The sequence below is a fragment of the Microcaecilia unicolor genome, chromosome 1, assembly GCF_901765095.1.
Source record: "Microcaecilia unicolor chromosome 1, aMicUni1.1, whole genome shotgun sequence".
Taxonomy (NCBI): domain Eukaryota; kingdom Metazoa; phylum Chordata; class Amphibia; order Gymnophiona; family Siphonopidae; genus Microcaecilia; species Microcaecilia unicolor.
Window position 1 is genome coordinate 769,008,613 of NC_044031.1, and position 18,230 is coordinate 769,026,842.

General features: G+C 44.5%; 1 protein-coding gene across 1 annotated transcript in view; it reads right to left on the minus strand.

Moving 5' to 3' along the window:
• Nucleotides 1–12,882: 12,882 nt before the first annotated feature.
• Nucleotides 12,883–18,230, minus strand: part of UACA (uveal autoantigen with coiled-coil domains and ankyrin repeats) — a 146,925-nt gene continuing 141,577 nt past the window's right edge. The window contains 3 exon segments of the mRNA XM_030189816.1: nt 12,883–13,051; nt 13,139–13,204; nt 14,204–14,359. Of these exon segments, the coding sequence (XP_030045676.1) occupies nt 12,980–13,051; nt 13,139–13,204; nt 14,204–14,359 (294 nt within the window). The 3' untranslated portion in view covers nt 12,883–12,979.

The following is an 18,230-nucleotide window of genomic DNA, read 5'->3' on the forward strand; positions in this document are numbered from 1 at the left end:
TCGGCTCTAGCACTGCAGGCCTCGGTTTGTGGGGGTCTGGTAGCTCGGGCATGTTTTCGTTGGGCCGAGAAGCTCCTGGATGATTCGGTAGATGTTGGTTCTTCTGGGGGTCAGGAGTTAGCCGACTTGGACATGGGTTCATCCTTTTTGTCTGAGGCTTTTATGATTTGTTGCCTACTTCAGACAAAAAATATGGCTATGGTTGTGGGTCTCTGCCACTTAAGGGAGCTATGCTCTTTGGAGAAGATTTGGACAAGTTAGTGTGAGGTCTTAGTGATACCAAGGTTCTATGGCTTCCAGATTTTCGGTTCAAGGCAGGGGCCAGAACTAGTTCCTCTCGGGGACGGTTTAGGGAGGCTCAGCGGTATAGGCCGGGCAGATCGAGTGGGACCTACCCCTAGCTGTCTGTTTGTCCAATTTAGATTGTAAGCTCTGTTGAACAGGGACTGTCTTTTCATGTTAATTTATACAGCGCTGCATAAGTCTAGTAGTGCTATAGAAATGTTTAATAGTAGTAGGACCTCTAGGGGTCGGTTTTTCCAGCGCACACAGTTCTTTCGTGAGAGTCGTCGCGGAGGGCGTGGCTTTTCCGCGGGAGGTTAGTATTCAGGCCACAATTCCCAATGAAGGTGTGCGGGCTCAGGCTCTGGTGCATGTTGGGGCTCGGCTGAGTCTGTTTTACCAGAGTTGGGCCCAAATCAGGTCAGATCAGTGGGTTCTCAAGGTGTTTCGAGGCGGATGTGCGCTGGAATTCGAAAGCTGTTCTCCCGAAGTGTTTCTGGAATCCCTCTGTCGGTCTTGGAGCAAGAGAGCAGCAGTGAGGGACACTCTGCGGTGGCTGCTCGCGTTGGGAGCCGTGGTTCCTGTTCCTTCAGATCAGCAACGCTCAGGGTGCTATTTGATCTATTTTGTGGTCCACAAGAAAGAGGACACTTTTCGTCCCATTTTAGATCTCAAAAGGGTCAATGCGGCACTCAAGGTGCCCTCTTTCCGGATGGAGACGTTGCGGTCGGTCACTGGTGCGGTCAGGAAAGGAGAGTTTCTCACTTCCCTGGATTTGACGGAAGCTTATCTTCACTTTCCTTTGTGCAGCCTTTTGGTTCCAAGTTACAGGGTCCGATTCGTCGGTTCCTTGCAGAGAAGGCACCGACGGCCCGTACTTATCGTCAGGTCCTGGGCCTGATGGTGGCGACCATAGAGGTAGTTCCGTGGGCCAGGGCGCACATGCGTCAGGTACAGTCAGCTCTGCTCAGTCGTTGGTCCCCTCTGTCGCAGGACTTGGAAATGTGTTGTCCGCTGTCGGTGGCCCCTCGTCTCAGTCTCCGCTGGTGGCTCAGTCCGCGCAATTTGGGAAAGGAATGCCGTTGGAGTCCCCACAGGGGCTGGTAATGGTCACGGATGCCAGTCTGCAAGGTTGGGGGGCACATTGTCTCAGTCAGGTAGCTCAAGGCCGGTGGTCTCGGGCAGAAGCAGAGTGGTCCATCAACCGGCTGGAAACTCGGGCCATTCGGGTGGCGCGCCAGGCCTTGACGTCGGTGGTTCGCCACAAGGCAGTCCGAGTGCTCTGTGACAATGCCATGGCAGTAGCATATGTCAACCGTCAAGGGGGGAACAAAGAGCCTTGGCGGCGCAGTTGAACTCATCTTCAGGCTCTCTTGGCAGCGCTTGTGGCCGGGGTAGGTCACATAGATGCAGATTATCTCAGCAGGCACACTCTAGATCCCAGAGAGTGGTCTTTTCTTCGGTCAGTGTTCCAGTGAGTTGTGTCGGTCTGGGGACTTTCGGTGATCTTAGGGCAACGGCTCGCTATGCGCAAGTTCAGAGATTTTTTTTTTTCAGTCGCTGAAGAGACCCTTGAGCGGAGGAAATCGACACTCTTCTGTTGCCTTGGCTTCGGGAGTGACTGTATGTGTTTCCTCTGTGGCTGTTAGTCGGTCGAGTAATATAGCGCATCGAACATCACTCCGGTCGGGTGATTCTGGTAGCTTCGGATTGGCAGCGTCGACCATGGTATGGAGACCTGGTGCGGTTGGCAGGGGCGGCGGCCCTGCCTTTGTTGGGATCAGTTCTGTGTCAAGGCCCGATAATCATGCCGGATCCGGCTCGGTTTTCGCTTATGGTTTGGCTCTTGAGCGGCACAAGTTGAAGAAGAAGGGGCTTTCATCCAGTGGCTTTGCTACGATGTTGAGTTGCCGTAGACGATCCACTTCCTTGGCGTATGTCCGGGTTTGGAGAATCTTTGAGCACTGGTGTGAAGACCATCGAGTTCGGCCGTTTCACTCTTCGGTGGCGGAAGTTTTGGAATTTTTGCACGATGGTGTTGATAGAGGTCTGGCCTTGTCTACACTGAAGGTTCAGGTGGCAGCTTTGTCATGTTTTCGTGGGAAGCTTCAGTGAAAGTCCTTCGCGTCTGTGCCTGAGGTAGTGCGTTTTTTGAAGGGTGTTAAGTTGCTGCGTCCGCCTCAGTGACGGATGGTGCCTCCGTGGGATTTGAAGCTAGTTTTGGATGCTTTGATCAGGCCTCCGTTTGTGCCTCTGGTATCGGCATCTTGTAAGGATTTATCTTTAAAGGCGGTCTTGTTGGTGGCGATTACTTCAGCACGGAGTGTTTCAGAGCTTCAGGCTTTGTCTTTTAGGGAACCATTTTTGTCCTTTCTGAGGGAAAGGTTTCGTTGCGGACGGTGCTTTCCTTTTTTGCCCAAGGTGGTTTCCGAGTTCCATGTTAATCAGGTCATCTCTCTGCCAGTGTTGGGTGATATGGCTGGAGATTCGGAGCAGCGTGGTATTGCCAAGCTGGATGTCAGGAGAGTTTTGAGTTGTTATCTCTCTGGAACTCAGGACTTCAGAGCCTCTGACCGTTTGTTTGTTCTTCATGGTGGCCCAAAGAAGGGTGCAGCGGCTCCTAAGGTGACCATAGCACGGTGGTTGAAGGAGGCGGTTGCATCTGCTTACTTGGTGAAGGGTCCTATGGTGCCTAGGGGCTGGTCTGCTCATTCCACTAGGGGAATGGCAGCCTCGTGGGCGGAGAATAGTATGATTTCTCTGTTAGATATTTGTCGGGCTGCGGTTTGGTTTCGTTGCATTCCTTTGTGAAGCATTATAGGATTCCTGTGCATGCAAAGGACGAGGTGCGCTTTGGGGCAGCAGTTTTGACCTCTGGCCTTAGTAGGTCCCTCCCATAAGTTAGTTACTGCTCTGGTACGTCCCACGCGTCTTGACCGGTCTGGAGGGTCGCTGAGGAAGGTGAAATTAGATCTTACCTGCTAATTTTCTTTCCTCTAGACCCTCCAGACCGGTCAAGAGCCCGCCCTGTCTGTATTGGAGGCCAGGAGGTGTATTTGTTGGATAATTCTTGGCTGCTGTAAATTGTTGTTTCTCTAATTGCAGACTGTTTATTTCTGTTTTGTGATAGGAGTCCGGGACAGGTGGGGCTCTTCTTTGATAGTCCACCTGTAGAAGCCCAACTGTTTTATCAAAGGCAAAGGAACATGTTTCCGTAAGAGCAAGCGGCAGATGTTTCTTGTTTTTGCAGTTTACTGTGACCACGTACAGGGTTGCTAGTTGTTGTTAGTGTTTTTTGTTTCTCTGCTTTGTCAGGGGTATACTGGCTAGTGGAGGTTCTGCACAGGTTATATATACAGGCTTCAAAAGCTTAGTGTTTTCTCAGTCTCCCTCTGCTGGTAGGAGGACATAACCCACGCGTCTTGACCGGTCTGGAGGGTCTAGAGGAAAGAAAATTAGCAGGTAAGATCTAATTTCACCATATCTAGCACTCTCCCGGGATCCAACTCTCTCGGTATCTACACAAAGAAATTAATCAGATTTGTCTGACAAGAAAGACATTGGTGCTGACAGTGGAAGTGGCCAAACACAAATATGGGAAATTGTTGGTCTCTAAACCTATTGCAAACAAGCAAGCTGGGGCCTTAATTCTGTGTGTAAGCTTTAAAACAGGAATTACATAGTAAATGACAGCAGATAAAGACCTTAACGGTCCATCCAGTCTGCCCAACACAATAAACTCATTTTACAAGCCATGTGATACTTTATTACAGTAAATTTTTATTGACATTTGAAAAAACAGCATACTTCATATTCACAATAACCCTAAAGAAGCTCTAAGTGACCTCCCCCAACCCCCCATGCTACTACTCAAATGACATATATAATATATTTATTTATGGCTATTTTCATGGATGAACATGCACTAGGGCAGTGGTTCCCAACTCTGATCCTAGAGCCAGCTGGGGTGCCTCCAGGATCAGAGTTGGGAACCACTGCCCTAGTGCACGTTCATCCATGAAAATAGCCATAAATATATACTACAAATTTTTGGAGATTTGGAATTCCTACATACAGTCGTTATCCCCTAAAGCTCGAAGCTTTATACTGAATAGTCTCTGACTCGGCACCCTAGTACCTCCTGTAGGGTTGATATATATAGATAATTATATATTCCTTTTTTTTTTTTTTTTTTTCCTTTGTTCCTCTCTTGCTTTTCTCCTCCGTCCCTTCTTCTGGCAAAAGGTCAGTGGTAGGTTTGAAGAAAAATGGCTAATGATATTTTGTAACAATTGTACGCAATAGTCATTTAAGGGACTTTGGGGGAGGGGGAAGGAATAAGCACAAAATTTCTCTGTTGATCACGAAGGGAATGTGAAGGCTGTAAACGTATACTCTATAACTTATCTGGTAGTGTAAAGCCAGACTGTTGTGTTTCTTGTTCAATAAAAAAAGATTTAAATAAATATATGCTACAAAACTTTCCCAAGAATAAATTACCAACTCAGCAATTAGGCTACACCATGTGCCTGAGATAGCCAATCCTTCACTGGCAAAGGCCCAAACTGGGTAACCCTGACACAAGAAGGAAAATCCCCATCTCTCATCCTTGCGGCTATAGCTTCAGGTGGCAGATTGGTTCCTCTTCAGGGCTTCAGCAGGAATCCCCCATGAGCCCTCTGACAGTAGCAAGTACAGCCCCATGTGTCCTTGCACTGGAAAACTGTCTGAAGAGAAGAAAACTGTCTGAAGAGAACTCGTTGCGGTCTGGTTTCTCTGGTATGCTGACTAAATCCGTGCAGCTAGGATGCGAGAAAGCAGCACCTACTCCAAAAAAAGATGGTGTAATCTGCTTCACCAGCTGGTCCTCACCAAGTTCTTCCCGATGACACCGTTCAAGTGTCCACGCAGTACTTGTCACAACTGGCTGCGGGGTAAGAATTCAGCAAGTGGAAGAATGCGTCTCTGCCTAGGAGGACCAGACGAAATCGATAGCGGGCCGGCTTGGCGCCCTAGAGGAACAGGTGCGTTTCCTTGTGGATAAAGTGGAAGACCAAGAAAATAGGGGCTGCAGAAAGAACTTGCAAATTATCGGCATCCCAGAGGACGTTCCTGATTCTGCTGTTATGGATATGGCCAAAAGTTGGCTCCCACAAGCTTTGGGATTTCCCTCCGATACAGACTCCATACATGTGGAACATGTACATAGGATTGGAAACGGGAGGGATAACGCTGGCAAACCGAAACCAGTCATAGTGCACTTAACTATGTGGTCAAGGCTAAATTTGTTGGATCTCTACAGGAAGCAGTGCTCTTTAGAATATAAGGGAACCCAATTGTTACTGTTCCAGTTACAACAGAGGCTGCTGGCGTCATATTGCTCCCAGTTATTTTCTAGAAGTGTCAAATTTGCTTTCCAGGTCCGAGCTAAAGTTTGAATTGTTCATGATAATCGCACAGTGACTTTAATGAAAGCCTTGGAGCTGCAGGCCTTTTTGGACAAGTTACCACACTCTCAACAGTCCTAATAGTTGTTACGTTTTGTCGGATTCAGTGTTCCTGCAAAGCTAAACTGTGAGGAAGTCGGGTCACAGTTGGATTCATATTTAAGGCCTTGGCTTGCGGAAACTCAATTCCTACTATCTGCACATCGAAGGCCTTGGACACCTGATGCTTTTGTGTGGGGAAATCTTGCCTGACCACTTTACTTCAATTCTTTGAAGGAGTAAACAACATGTGGACAAAGGGGGAGCCGGCTGATATTGTGTATCTGGATTTTCAAAAGGCATTTGACAAGGTACCTCATGAAAGGCTGCAGAGGAAATTGGAGGGTCATGGGATAGGAGGAAATGTCCTATTGTGGATTAAAAACTGGTTGAAGGATAGGAAGAGTTAAATGGGCAGCATTCACGCGTGGGATAAACAAAGGAATCCTGTTCAGAAGGAATGGATCCTAAGGAGCTTAGCCGAGATTGGGTGGCAGAGCCAGCCGGTGGTGGGAGGCGAGGATAGTGCTGGGCAGACTTATATGGTCTGTGCCAGAGGCAGTGGTGGGAGGTGGGGATAGTGCTGGGCAGACTTATACGGTCTGTGCCCTGAAGAGGACAGGTACAAATCAAAGTAGGGTATACACAAAAAGTAGCACATATGAGTTGTCTTGTTGGGCAGACTGGATGGACCATGCAGGTCTTTTTCTGCCGTCATTTACTATGTTACTATGTAGTGGGGTTCCTCAGGGGTCTGTGCTAGGACCGCTGCTTTTTAATATATTTATAAATGATTTAGAGATGGGAGGAACTAGTGAGGTAATTAAATTTGCTGATGACACAAAGTTATGCAAAGTCATTAACTCGCGACAGGATTGTGAAAAATTACAGAAGGACCTTACGAGACTGGGAGACTGGGCGGCTAAATGGCAGATGGCATTTAATGTGAGCAAGTGCAAGGTGATGCACGTGGGGAAAAAAACCCAAATTATAGCTATGTCATGCAAGGTTCCATGTTAGGAGTTACGGACCAAGAAAGGGATCTGGGTGTCGTCGTCGATAATACACTGAAACCTTCTGCTCAGTGTGCTGCTGCGGCTAGGAACGCGAATAGAATATTGGGTATTATTAGGAAAGGTATGGAAAACGGGTGTGAGGATGTTATAATGCCATTGTATCGCTCTATGGTGTGACCGCACCTTGAGTATTGTGTTCAATTCTGGTCGCCGCATCTCAAGAAAAATATAGTAGAATTGGAAAAGGTGCAGAGAAGGGCGACTAAAATGATAGCGGGGATGGGACGACTTCCTTATGAAGAAAGACTAAGGAGGCTACGGCTTTTCAGCTTGGAGAAGAGATTGCTGAGGGGAGACATGTAGAGGTATATAAAATAATGAGTGGCGTGGAACAGGTGGATGTGAAGTGTCTGTTCATGCTTTCCAAAAATACTAGGACTAGGGGGCATGCGATGAAACTACAGTGTAGTAAATTTAAAACAAATCAGAGAAAATATTTCTTCACCCAACGTATAATTAAACTCAAATTCATTGCCAGAGAACATGATGAAGGCAGTTAGCTTAGCAGAGTTTAAAAAGGGGTTTGACTGTTTCCTAAAGGACAAGTCCATAAACCACTACTAAATGGACTTGGGAAAAATCCACAATTCCAGGAATAACATGTATAGAATGTTTGTACGTTTGGGAAGCTTGCCAGGTGCCCTTGGCCTGGATTGGCCGCTGTCGTGGACAAGATGCTGGGCTCAATGGACCCTTGGTCTTTTCCCAGTGTGGCATTACTTATGTACTTATAAGATTGCATAAGGCTGGGACACCCCCCCCCCCCCCTTTTTTTTTTTTTCTTCTTTTTTTTTGAGCTGGGGACTTCTAGATAGGGGGATTGTAGCTTTAATGCTGTAATACTGTCTGGCCTTGCCTTTTGATTTCTTCTGCAGTGGTGACTGACATGTAAAGTATCCATGAGCACAAGACTGTTTGGAAGGGGGGGAGCTTCTGGAGCTGGGTTACTTGGAGCTGTCACAGCTTTGAGGGGTTGTGTGTGTGCATGTAGGGTGGGGGGGGGGGGGGTGAAGTGAGACAGGGTTACAACTATGATGGTGCTTTGGATGTTTGTTGTGTTTTTGGAGTGGATGTGGGGTAGCTGGGGTGTGGCTTGGGGACATACACCCCCCCTCCTCCCCAGAGAGGGTCCAGCTGGGTGGAACCCGATTTCCATGCTTGAAACATAGATCAAATAAAGTCCAGAGGGAATCCCATCCCTCCTGGGTTATCAGTAATGAAAACCGGACCAGGACCTTGCAACAGCCAAACGGGAAGAGTCAAAGATGGCAGCAGCTCCCACCGAAAATGGAACCACCGCTGTAACACCCGACTGTGTGGCCGAATCAACCCCAGCAACGCTTACCACGGAAATATCTGCAGTTAACTCTGGAGGAGTGGAGGATGGCAGCTCTGGCTGCCCCCAGCGACAACACTGACCTCCTGGCACTTCCAGACCCTGACACAAGCAGAAACGGAGAAACTTCCCTGCCGACATCACTGTGGGAGAAGATAAAGAGCAAGAAGCAAACCAGAACAAAAGGAGCCAGCCTGAATACAACCCCCAACTCCCCTGCAAACTCAGCTCTCCCAGACAGCCCAGCTAACAAATGAGCCTGACTTTTTTTTTTTTTTTAGCACAGCTGCTGAAGGCTGAAGTGGCTCTCAAGATTCCTGCCTGAACGGGAGCTGTGGCAAAAGGCTGTCTTCTCAGAAGAGCAGGAGGGAGGGAACCCGCCACCCAGGTGTGACACCCCAGGGGAAACAACTGGGCCCCACCGGACCCACTTCCCCAAAGCACATAGAGAGACCAAGTACAGGGTCTTTTTTTTTTTTTTTAATATAACCAAAGCCCAAAGAAGAAAATCTAAGCAATCCCTAGGGCCTACCAAACCAGTCAAGCTGCACATCTACCCTTGGCCAGAGACTGAGAAATACTGGCTGGTTGGGGTTCTGCACAGGTTACGTATACAGTGCTCACAGTTTAATGTTCTGTCTCCCTCTGCTGGTAGGTATGCACAAGCCAAGTGTCTTGACCAGTCTAGAGGGTCACTGAGGAATGCTGTGTTTCATATTTAGTGTCACCACTCGGGCAAGTGATCTTGGTACCAACGTAGCCAATACAGTGGAGGAGTGGCCTAGTGGTTAGGGTGGTGGACTTTGGTCCTGAGGAACTGAGTTTGATTCCCACTTCAGGCACAGGCAGCTCCTTGTGACTCTGGGCAAGTCACTTAACCATTGCCCCATGTAAGCCGCATTGAGCCTGCCATGAGTGGGAAAGCGCAGGGTACAAATGTAACTAAAATAAAATAGATACTATTGGAGATTCTACATAGAATGTTGCTATTCCACTAGCAACATTCCATGTAGAAGGCTGCGCAGGCTTCTGTTTCTGTGAGTCTGACGTCCTGCACGTACGTGCAGGACATCATACTCACAGAAGCAGAAGCCTGCGCGGCCACATTGGTGATCTGCAAGGGCCGACTTCTATGTGGAATGTTGCTAGTGGAATAGAATCTCAAATAGTAGCAGGAGTGGCCTAGTGGTTAGGGTGGTGGACTTTGGTCCTGGGGAACTGAGGAACTGAGTTTGATTCCCACTTCAGACACAGGCAGCTCCTTGTGACTCTGGGCAAGTCACTTAACCATTGCCCCATGTAAGCCGCATTGAGCCTGCCATGAGTGGGAAAGCGCAGGGTACAAATGTAACTAAAATAGATACTATTGGAGATTCTACATGGAATGTTGCTATTCCACTAGCAACATTCCATATAGAAGGCTGCGCAGGCTTCTGTTTCTGTGAGTCTGACGTCCTGCACATACGTGCAGGATGTCAGACTCACAGAAGCAGAAGCAGAAGCCTGCGCAGCCACATTGGTGAACTGCAAGGGCCGATGTTGCTAGTGGAATAGCAACATTCCATGTAGAATCTCAAATAGTAGCAACAGTGGAGGAGTGGCCTAGTGGTTAGGGTGGTGGACTTTGGTCCTGGGGAACTGAGGAACTGAGTTTGATTCCCACTTCAGGCATAGGCAGCTCCTTGTGACTCTGGGCAACTCACTTAACCCTCCATTGCCCCATGTAAGCTGCATTGAGCCTGCCATGAGTGGGAAAGCGCAGGGTACAAATGTAACAAAAAAAAACCCACTGAAATCCTCAGCACAGCATTGCAAGACAGTAATCATTCCTGTCCTAATAATGATCATGCAATTTGGATTTTTTTGGCTGTGTGTAGTACTGGTTGCCACAAAATATTCAAAGAAGGGCAACAAGTGATAAAGGGAATGGAACAGCTCCCTTATGAAGGAAGACTAAAGCGGTTAAGATTTTTCAGCTTAGAATAGAAGTGGCTGAGGGGAGGTCATGAGTGGGGTGGAAAAACTAACAGAACAGCTTTTATCACATTTTCTAGCAAAAAAAAGTCTACAACCTGACTGCACAGTGAGTGAAAAAAAAATGATTACTTTGATTTGTCTTATGTGCTACTGATTATCTTCATGGAGTGTCCTCTCATCTTATTTGGGAAGCTAAATGACTGTTAACATAGCTGGGTTTAAGACAGGACTGAGACACCTTCCATGAAGAAAGATCCGTAAACTACTTTTAGCAAGGTACATTTGCTTATCCCTAGGTAGAAAACAAGAATTAGTTACTCCTTGAAATCTTGTTGGATACTTGCGACCTGACTTGTCAGTTAAAAATAACATCCTGGACTTCATGTCCCCTTGACTGACCCAGTATGGCACCTACATGTAGGAATAAGAGCTCTCTCATGCTTTGGACTTCTGTTGCGTTATCAGTGTTTTATTTATTTATTGCATTTGTATCCCACATTATCCCACCTCTTTGCAGGCTCAATGTGGCTTACAATACATCATGGATACTGGAAATGAGAAAAGGTTAGGCATTTGGAGTTACAGCAGGGTTTGCATTGATTTACATTCAGGGTATAGGCACAGATGTCTTATTTTGCCACTTCCAAACCCCATGCAGCTTGTGAATTTCAGCTGTCCTTGTGCTTCACAGACTAATCTTTGTTCAGGCAATGTATAAGCACGTCTTAAGCTCATCTGCTATGGCTTTCTTTCTAATCTGGGTGCTTGTTGAAGCCACTTGTTGCCTTCTCTACTACTAAAATGGATTCAAATTCTCTCATTTTAGTTTTGTAAAGCAGAAGCCCCAGTGGAAAAGGTGTTTCTGGCAAATTCCACCTGTCAGAGTCAATGTTAAAAATAGGGGACCTCAGCTCCTGTGGAGATGCAAGAGGAGCATGTGTGTTATCTACAGATATCATTCACTGTAAGTGTACACGTATGATAACCATATACGGATCTAAGCTCAGCATCGCCAGGACTGGCATTAGAATAGAGACAGAGAAAGTTACCTAAAGCTTGTATCACAGCAAGAAATAAACCCAATGCTTCAGAACTGAAAAAAATATTTCACCAGCAGCAAACAAACAAATGCTTTTATTTACACAGCCACTGAACACAGAAGAGATAAAACAATACTCAGGAAAACAAAGTTTAATTTACACTTCCAAACTTTAGCAGGATTCATTTCTTCTCACAGAAGACCTCAAAAGATTTGTTTAACAACTATTTTGAACTATGAAGTGATTTGAGGTGAGGATAGAAGATGGGATTTGCATACACACAAGTGCTGACATTCAGCGTTTCTCACATAGATTTTGGGTCTCGATGATTATTTCACTTCTTAGGAGACAAGCCCCAGCAGATTTACAATTAACAGGTTAACTGTCCACTGCACACACTTTCCAATTCCCAACTAATCAAGCAGACCAAATAATACCATTCAATGCCACTCTGACTAGCTGAAAGCATCTACCAGTCAGCTCCATCAAAGCCAAATACCAAGAACTGGATTAAAGAATGATTTTTAAAAAATAATCATTTTCCAAAAAGAGATCCTTGATGCTACCTCGCAATCCACCACTTCCCAGAGATCCCCCAGACACTTCCATACTAACCCAGCAAATCACCTTTCCCAAAGCCACCCTGATACAACACTATCCTGCAAACCACCACTTTCCAAAGAGATCCTACATAGCAAGAGTCACTGTTCCCCAGACCAAAATCATTCCTGAAAGCTATCCAACTGCACTAATCCCTTAAGCCAGTGTTTCTGAAAGCCATCAAACTTTATCCCACTAACCTCAAGAATCATTGCTCCCCATCCTGCTGCATAAACACTCTCTCAATACCAAGAGAAGACTGCAGTTCACGTACGTTCCTGTACATGGACACATGTACAAATATTGTACCAGACATACACAAGACAGCAGCACACATTCCAGGGCCAGTTATAGGGGGTGGGACCTAGTTCTGCTAACCTGCATTTGTACTTAATCCAATGCCTGATAAGGCACTGAAGAAGCAACTGCAGGGGAAATCCAAGAAAACATGTTTAAGTGATGCATCTCTAACAAACATGTTTCCTTTTGTACTTTTCCTATTCTCAAAGGGAACCATATCTTCATCAAATCCACCTTGCACAATGGACTCTAGAAAAATACTTTATACGATCTTTGCTCTATTCATTTTTGTTTTATAGACACCTCTATCAAGATATTTAGCTATGTGTCAGTAAACACCTTCAGACAAAAATGACAGATGCATTAAGAATTATTTTCTGTACATTAATATGAAAACATTACATAAGTAAAAATTGTTTTAGAACATGTAGTAACTTGGTAATCCTGACACATCCCAGACCTGCTGTATATGACATAATGCAGGCATGTTCAAGAACCTGTGGAAAAATATATCAGTAAAAAATGAAGCATAAAACCGATTATGTATTCAAAATACTTGTGTACCTAGAAGAAAAGGAAAGGCACCAAGTCTTAATTTACTTAATAAAGAAGAACCTGGCCAGCCAGGTCTTGGTATCTTGTGTGCCTGAGCTCTCCGGGACTTGCTCACAGGCTCAGCTCAAAAAGCAGCAAAGAAGTTTCATAGCTTCCATCTCCCCAGTCCTAACACAACCTTTCCTGTAAAGTTCAACCTGAGAAGATGAAGTAGAAACCATTCATTTCTTACTGCTCCAGAATCAGAATCAATAAGTTCCACAATGTTCAAAAAACAGTAAGGTGGACACGAAGGTTCCTGGGTTAGAGTCTGGGCTCTGTGCACCGTCAGCAGACCAGCTCCCGTCTCATGTGAATGATCTGCAGAAGTGCAGTCTGCACATCTTCATCCATCTGACCCTAGAAGGGAGCAGGTAACAGTCATTACTCGCCATTCTCATCTCCTTCTTCCTTTTCTTCTAAATAGCAAGCAAACGTCAGACCTACCTGTACAGCACTGAGGAGATGTACCCGGTAAACAGAAATCACTTTCTGATGCTGCCTGTCCGAGTCCTAGACACGGAGAGAGGATGGAACAAGCAGATAAGTACTAGTAGTAGTTAGTTTTTAAGGTTCCTATCTGCATTATTATTATTAACGTATAGCGCTATCAGACGCACACAGCGCTGAACACCTGAGAGACAGTCCCTGCTCAATAGAGCTTACAATCTAAAAAATTGAGTTATAGAATCCATCTTCCTTATCTTGGTTTTGTTTTCCTATTTGCCTTTTCATTTATGTATTTCGTGTTTACTGGAAATGTGGTTCATAAAGAATCATAAAGTATGCAGTCCATCAGATACTTTCTCCTACTACAACCCTCAGCACAAACCAACTCCTCCTCCTACCTACCCACCCCCACCCTTTCACATTTCTGCCTATGCCACAATAGACTTGGGCCAGCAGACAGCCACAGATACCTAAGCACTGTACAAGTGCATCAGGACTGAAAAGTTCAAAATCTCACTCAGGGAACTCTGGTTATTATGGGAACAGGTAAGAAAGAACACAAGCTCACACTACAGGGGAGGATACTCAGTGCCAATTAAGTAATCAGATATTCTTTATACCACGAGGATTAGTGGCTCTGGGTCCACTTTCTTTAAATTAGACTCCTGCTACCTTCTCAGAGAAACCTTTGTTCCTCTTTTCTGCCTACATCCTCATTTCACAGTTCCACCTTGTGCAACCAAGTCTTATAAGAATTCAACACAACAGATTTCAGGGCAGTAAATAAGAGACAAAATCAAATAGTGCTGAGGACTGCTCACTGCTATGCCTCAAGATTGACAAAACATAAATATTTGATCCAAGAATCTAATTCTTTGCATATTTTACTTACTCCTGGTATACATCTAAAACATTTATTTTTACTTTCTTGCTTTGTTAACAGTTAAGTCTCAAATCTACTATGCAAGCCTGTGTCTCCCTCTCCTTGAGTGGGATTATGTATCTCCAGGCCATCAGGGTCCATCTCTCTCACTGCATAAGCTGATGGCGAGTATCACTTACAGCCAACTTCTGCTGTAGGGCTTTCACCTGACTCTGCAGGACGTCTGTCTGCTGGTTCTCTTGCTTTGTCCTGGAGCCTGCACGGCTGTAGGTGAGTTGAGACAGGCTGTTCAAAGCCTGCTTGAGTCGCTCAACATCTTTAAGGAGGTCCGTTATCTTGAGAGGAAGAGAGGACAATGGAACAAATTTTCTAAATGCAGTCATAACACCATTTCATTAATTCTAGACATTCGTGTTATAACACAAAGACAAGAAGACAACACAGCTACTTGTGTGCCATTCCCAACAATCACTGAGTAAGGGAGTCTGTTCTTCCCACTTCTACCCTGTATAACATAAATACATAAGTACTGCCATATTGGGACAAGACCGAAGGTCCATCAAGCCCAGCATTCTGTTTCCACCTGTGGCCAATCCAGGTCACAAGTACTTGGCAAGATCTCAAAACAGTACAATACAGTCTATGCTGCTCATCCTAGAAATAAGCCGTGGATTTTCCCCAAGTCCATTTTAATAATGGTTTATGGACTTTTCTTTTAGGAACCCAAACAAACCTTATTTAAACCCTGCTAAGCTAACTGCTTTCACTACATTCTCTGGCAAATAATACCAGAGTTTAATTACATGTTCAGTGAAGAAATATTTTCTCCAATTTGTTTTAAATGTACTACTTTGTAGCTTCACTGCATACCCTCTAGTCCTAGTATTTTTGGAAACAGTAAACAAGCGATTCACTTCTACCCGTTCCACTCCACTCATTATTTTATAGGCCTCTATCATATCTCCCCTCAGCTGTCTTTTCTCCAAGATGCCTAGCCTCTTCAGTCTTTCCTCATAGGGAAGTCGTCCCATCCCCTTTATCATTTTCGTCACCCTTCTCTGTATTGATTTATTTATGTATTCTTGTATCCCACTATTATCCAAAAACAAGTTTCGGTTCAAAGTGGTTTACAATTTACATTTTGGTGGAGTTACAATAGTGCATCTATAGTTTATTCATAGAGTTTTTGAAGAGACAGATTTGTAGTGGAAAAGGTAGTGGTAGCTTTTGTGTTCAATTGTAGAGTTTTGGTGATATTTATTACTTTTTGAAGAGGTAGATTTGAAAGGAAGGTGACGATAGCTTTTGTGATTAGCTGTATAATTTTTTAGGTTTTCATTATCGCGCCAAAAGTAAAAAAAGAACGAGGATCGAAGAAGAAAAACATGGAGGCGACGAAGCAGGAAATCGGTGACACTGGTAGAGGAAGAGGAACAGGTACCCCCCGTTACCTAGCAAAAACTTTAGCCTCTCCTCCGACGCTGATAAACAGCACATCTCAACATGAGCTTTGTCGACAGATTGTCGGAGAGCGTGCCCGCGCCTAAGCGATTCGCGCCTTTTTTTTTTTCTATACGTAAGAAAATGGAGGAAAATAATTGTGAAGAGAAAAATCGCCCCTTTAAAAGACACAGACGCTGAATAATTCGCTAGTATTAATATATAAATATATCCATATATCTATATATATCCATATATCTATATATACATATATAGATATCTATATATACATATATACATTTTAAAAGCTGAGCTAAGAAAGAGCTGACTGCCAGCAAAAGTCTGGAGAAAGAAAAAGCTTCTTGTCCTAATTTCGTTTTCTTTTAATTCCTTTAGAGTAACAAATGGCTGCCTATTAAAAATGGCCAAAAAATACAGCCGAGCTAGAAAAGAACAGTGCTGAAGAGAAATAAAATAGCAGTCTGGTTTTTTTTTTAATAAACAACTGAGCTTGCTGGTTAAAAATGTGGGACTTTCTACTACTACTTAGCATTTCTATAGCGCTGCCAGGGTTACGCAGCGCTGTACAAGTTTAACATGAGGAAGGACAGTACCTGCTCAGGAGAGCTTACAATCTAAAGGTTACAAACTATGTAGTTGGTGTAGGTAGCTTACAATCTAAAGGTTATACACTAAGTAGCTTACAATCTCCCAGAGGCGTACCCCTTTCTAAACAAAGGGTAGCCCTTCCCAGCTATGTATGGGAGATGGGGAGGAAGGGGGGAGGGACCCGGGGGCACCCCGAGTTTAACACCCCCAGAGGCTGAAAAGAAAGAAAGGAAAAGAAATCCCTACCTGACCAGCGTCTAACAGAGAATTCCTAGGCACAGAAGAAGAGGTAGCAATGTTGTTATTATTATTAACCTCTAAAAGAGAAAGATAAAGAGAGAGACTAATGGGCTCGCTTCCTACCTGCTGGGAGACTGAGAAAATACTGAGGCTAGGGTCACATGACCAGGGCTCTTATTGGCTCTCCAGAGTCACAAGTTTTTCTCAGTCTCCACCTGCTGGTAGGCAAGCACAACCCAAGAGTCCAATCCTGGTCCGGTCCGGAGGGACGCTAAGGAAGAGAGATTTACCCAGTGAACGGAGTTCCCAGGGAGGAGTGTTGGGAGAGATAAGAGTGGAGAGGTACTGAGGAGCTGCAGAGTGAATGCACTTGTAAGTCAATAAGAGGAGTTTGAACTGTATGCGGAAATGGATAGGGAGCCAGTGAAGTGACTTGAGGAGAGGGTAAATCTGATCATAGCGACACTGGCGGAATATAAATCATGCAGCAGAATTTTGAACAGACTGAAGGGGAGAGAGATGCCTTAGTGGGAGACCTGTGAGAAGCAAGTTGCAATAGTCTAAGCATGAGGTGATATGAGTGTGGACAAGCGTTCTGGTAGTGTGCTCGGAAAGGAAAGGAAAGGACGAATTTTGGTGATATTATAGAGAAAGAAATGACGGGTTTTAGCAGTCTGTTGAATATGTGCAGAGAAGGAAAGGAGTCTAAAATGGCCTCAAGGTTACGAGCTGATGAGACAGGGAGGATGAGAGTGTTATCCAGAGAGAGAGAATGGGGGAAGAGGAGAGGTTGGTTTAGGGGAAAAGATAAGAAGCTCCATCTTGGTCATGTTTAGTTTCAGATGGCAGTGTAACATCTAGGCAGCAATGTCAGACAGGCATTAGAAAGGGTAGTATAATTTCTAAATAGCAATACGTGTAGGTTATTAGGATGTTTCTGAGATAAGAGACAGTTTTGCAAAAGATTAAGTTGCTAAACTCCAATAATAGTTCACTGGATATTCAGGATTGGTGAATGTGCTAATTCTGAAATGTCTCCCTGGAGGTTTAGGATTTATTTTTGAATGCTACACTACAATGGAGTTTCAGGTGAAATCAACTAAGTTGGAAAATGATCTTATAGCAAATTTGTAAGTAGACTTGTATCAGAAATTTTACAATAGGTTACAACCCCTGCAGAATACTGTGGCAATCTTGGTAGTTTGGACAGTTTTAAGACATCATCTTGGTCTGTTTAATGGGTTTACTTTGTCACCCGCTTTGATTCAATGTTGACATAAGCAGAGTATAAATGTTGAGCATAGTATAGAATGGAAATAGCTTATGAAATGATAGGACTGTTGACATAAGAAGACCATTTGCCCCTTATAATTCAGAAAACCTGAACTCTAACTTTAATGGATAGAAGAAGCTGTCAGAAAAAAAGAAAGCTGTAGCATTATTGCATTACAGCAGATTGAGACTTGGTGTTGGCCAGTCACTTAAGGAGTGTGTGTGCACGCATTGGTTGAAGATCGGCATTGTGCTCACTTTCCAGACAGAGTCCTATCTGATATAAAATAAAATTAGAGAATTTTATAAGACTGATCATAGCTTATTTAATAGCGTTTGGATTTAGAGGTAAGTTTTAAAATTAGAAGTAGTAATAAGTACTTTGGTTGTAGGATTTGTTTAAGTCTTTACATATTCACTCTAGTATGATTTCTAACAAGTTAGCCCAAGAAATGTGAAATGCATGGAAGAAAATACTAAGAAGAAATAAAGGCCCTCCATGATGGATGTTATCAAAAATGATTCCTAGGGGATATTATGACAAGAGGAGGGAATTGAGGAATTGGTAAACATATGGTTAAATATCTTTGGTCTGTAAAACAGCAGAAATTCTCTCTGGGTTACAAGAGATACGCTTGCAGCTCT